At 46.2% G+C, this 3,920-nt stretch overlaps 1 protein-coding gene across 9 annotated transcripts in view; it reads right to left on the reverse strand.

Moving 5' to 3' along the window:
- Dop1b (DOP1 leucine zipper like protein B) overlaps positions 1-3,920 on the reverse strand; it is a 126,254-nt gene that overhangs the window by 20,982 nt on the left and 101,352 nt on the right. For all 9 annotated transcript variants that reach the window (XM_029564873.1, XM_029564872.1, XM_029564871.1 and 6 more), the window contains 2 exons: positions 2,735-2,796; positions 1,302-1,430 (listed from right to left, as the gene is read on the reverse strand). In XM_029564873.1, the coding sequence (XP_029420733.1) occupies positions 1,302-1,430; positions 2,735-2,796 (191 nt within the window). The remainder of the gene's footprint in view (positions 1-1,301; positions 1,431-2,734; positions 2,797-3,920) is intronic.

Consider the following 3,920-nt stretch of genomic DNA (forward strand, 5'->3'; position numbering starts at 1 on the left):
TACAGCTTGAAGATCCAGAGGATAGTGAGTATGACACATCCCTTGGATCCCCCTCAGCACCCTTAGACTTTTCCACCCTTGCTAACCCACCCAATACTCGGTGGAACTTTAGTCGCTAATGAAAAGATCAATGACGGGAATATTGTGGTGCCAGAGATCGGAGGCAGATTCTCAGCTGTAAGGTACTCAATGACGGGAATAGCACAAACCCATGATTCAGGGGCATACCCCAAACTTGCGGGTACTGAACATAGAAGCAGTTTGTGTAGCCTAAGACAGGGGCCTTACCAAAAGAAACAAGAATCCCGACTCGGGAGACCCACCACATAGCCTAAGGCAGATCTTTCATTCGTTAAAGTTATTAATAAAGGGTGAGATGTCGGGAGCTGGAGAAACAACATTCATTACCAAAAAATATAATATGGCTCTACAAACAGTTGACTTAAGCAGGACATTCTGCCTGCACTAGTAACCTTGAGAAAGAATTTATGGCAAGGTTATCTTTCTCTTCCCCTTGCAAACAGTTCTCGGAAAAGATAAGTCATGCAGTAATCTCTTGGAACACCTGGTGGTCAGTCACGTTGCTGAATTGCTCAGTCCCTCTCCCATATCCATAAGAATGCTGTAACCTTTGACCAACTTCTTCAACCCCTTCTAAATACAAATTGTATATAAGAAAAGCTTCCAATTCAATAAAACGACCCTTGACAAGTGGACTTGCTTGGGCTCCGTCTCCTCTTTCTCGCCCGTTTTTCCTTTCAGGGAATGGTCCCCCTCGAGCTTTACCTGTACAGGGTCCCCGCAGGCGGGGGCAACTCATGACAATTCTGCCTCAGCCTCCCAAATACTAGGATTGTGTGAATGGCTTCACATGGAAATTTAATTGATGAGCTGGAAGTGGTGGCACACAACTTTAATCCCAGCACTGGGAAGGCTAAGGCAAGAGGGCTGTGCGTTTGAGACTAGCCTGGGCTACGGAACAAGACACTGCTTTAAACATAACAAAACAGCGTAACACAGCCACTGTGATGGCAGCAGCAGGAGAGCCTTTAAGAGGTGACTAGGCCCTCGTGCATGGGCTTGGTAATTATACGGGGCAAGTTTGGCTGTCTTAACTTGTCTTCTGCCTCTGTCACAGGACAGGTGGGGCCAGCAGCCCTTCCACACGCAGGCCCATTAGCACAGGACTTTCCGGCCCCCAGAACTGTAAGCCAGGATATTTTTGTTCACTGTAAACTGCCGAGTCTCCTGCTGGAGCGGCTTCAAGCAGATGGAGCCCTTGGTGGTCCTTGCCATCTTACCTTGAATCAGGGGAAGGTAAAGGTGGTACTGGTCAAGCTCGCCACTGAACACGGCGAAAGCCTGGCGCTTCAGCAGCATGGCCTTCTGCTCAAAGCTGGAGAAGAGCTTCAGTGAACTGCTCTGCATATCTGCAATAAACACATCAATCAGCCTGCTCAAGTGAGAAAACCACCACATACAGACTGGAAACTCACATGGTTAACAGAGGGGAGCACATCTAAATGTCATCAAATATATGGTATGAAAATTGCAAAAATTCACTAAAAATGCAAAAAAAAATTGTGTGTGAATTTCATACATGAGTACTTTATTTACATCAGTTCCACCCCTTGCTCTGCCAGTGTTGATGGGGTAACCTCAAGAAGGCCCTAGCCTTACATGTATTTTAAGAATACTTCAGCAGGGAATGGAGACTCTATGCCTATAATCTTATCACTTGGGAGGCTGAGAAAGGAGGATTGCTAAGAGTTTAAGGCCACCCTGGGCTACATTGTGAGCTCCAGGTCAGTCTGGGCTACAGAGCTAAATCCTGTCTCAAACAAAACAAAACAAAAGAGGCTTGGTGGTTAGATGGAGTCATCGATGGCTCAGTGGTTAAGAGTACTGGCTGTTTGTGCAGAGGACCCAGGTTCAGTTCCCAAAGCCCACACGGTGGCTAACAACTGTCTGGAATTCCAGTTCCAGGGAATCTATTACCCTCTTCTGGAATCCATGGGCATTGCATGCATGGGCACACTCACATATATGCAGGCAACACTCATATATATAAAAATAAATAGAACCAGTGTGGAAGCACATGCCTTTAGTCCCAGCACTTGCGAGGCAGAGGCAGGCAGATCTCTCTGAGTTCAAGGCCAGCATGGTCTACATAGTGAGTTCCAGGTCAGGTGGGGCTACACGGAGACCCTGTCTCAAAAAGACCAAAGAAACAAACAAAACAAAAAACTTAAAACACATATGACCAGACCAAACCTCCCCAATCCCATTTATTTCATTAATGACACGTAATGTTGAGAGAATCAGGAAAGAGCCTGAGATGCAGGAAAGGACTTCTAAGTTGGGCGTGGTGGTCCTTGCTTATAACCACAGCATTTGGAGGCAGAGGTGGGAGGATCAGGAGTGTGAGGCCAGCCTGAGTTACAAAGTGAGAGCCTGCCTGAAAAACTGAAAGTACTCCTAAGAAATTATGGGAAACCTGTGACTTTTAACACAGATGCCAAGCTGTGACCCATGTGCTCAGCAGCATCTCTGCACCCCAAAGCTGTAAAAAAACAAGGCTACTGAGGTCTTGTGCAGAGAGATTGCATTTGGGGGACACTTTTAACCCTGGCAAAATCTACACAACCTGTTAGTTTGTCACTTGAAGTTTGCCATGGCAAAAGCCAATTATGATGGCGGTGGTCCTGAAGGTGACAAGTAAAAGGAAACTTACTCATCAAGTCCTTAAACATTGTCTTCTCATGAGTCAGAAGATGGTCAATAACAGACTTCCATCTGGTTAAGAAAAACAGCAAAATTAGTTAAATATGCAGAAGATGACAATTTCATTAAAAGCATCTGGAAAATAGCACGTCCTTCTAAGAGCTGCTAAAATCACTCTCAGGGCTGGAGAGATGGCTCAGGGGCAGGAATACTTTCTGTGCATGCATGAGGAGCTGACTCTGAATCCCCAACACCCAAGTAGAAAGCCAGGAGTATCCCTGTGCCTGTAACCTTAGCCCTGGGAGTGGGAGAGGGAGGCAGCCCTAGGCCCTGCTGGCTGTTAGTCTAGCTCCAGTTTCAGTGAGAGACCCTGCCTCAAAGGAACAAAGTAGAAATGACAGACAAGGACACCCGATGTCTTCCTCTGGCCTCGGCACATGCAGGCACCAGAGCATGCACCCACATCCATACATGTGCATATATCCCCCACATACACCACACATACACACAGCCCATTTGTAAAGCCAAGGTTGGAGAAGGTCCTGAGTGGGCTTCCTGGTGTAAGGACAAGGCACAGGAAGCCCACTTACTCCTGTGACTCAGTGGTTTTCCCTGCCAGTGTGGTGTCTGGCCCAGTGCAAGAGCATAGCATGAACTAAGAATGTGAGCCAGGAAGTGAGGCAAAGACAGCACCAGGGCCACCAAACACTTCACACTTCACAACTGTAAGATGAAGCAGGAGCAGATCAAGCAGCCCTAGAATCTTCTAGCTCTTTAGAGTCATAGGCTTTCTTTTAAAATTATGTATGTATGTATACATTTATTTATTTATTTATTTATTTATTTTTGAGACAGGGTCTCCCTGTAGCCCCAGCTGGCCTGGAACTTGCTATGTAGACCAAGCTGACCTCAAGGGATCAGCTTGCCTCTGCCTTCCCAGTGCTAGGATAAAAGGCGCACACAACTGAGCTAGGCTGATTTTCTTTCTAAAGAGATTTTGCTTTAGGGATGGTCCATTGGTGATAAATTCTCTTAGTTTTTCTTTCAAAAAATATTTTCATTATTTTTATTTTATGTGCGTGAGTGTATTGCCTGCATGTATGTGAGTGCACCCGTGTTGTGCAATGGTGCAGAGGTCAGAAGAGGGCTTTGGATTCCCCTGGAACTGGAGTTAAGGATGGTTCATAGCTGCCATG

This window comes from Nannospalax galili, unplaced genomic scaffold, assembly GCF_000622305.1.
Source record: "Nannospalax galili isolate Female #2095 unplaced genomic scaffold, S.galili_v1.0 scaffold136, whole genome shotgun sequence".
NCBI classification, from domain to species: domain Eukaryota; kingdom Metazoa; phylum Chordata; class Mammalia; order Rodentia; family Spalacidae; genus Nannospalax; species Nannospalax galili.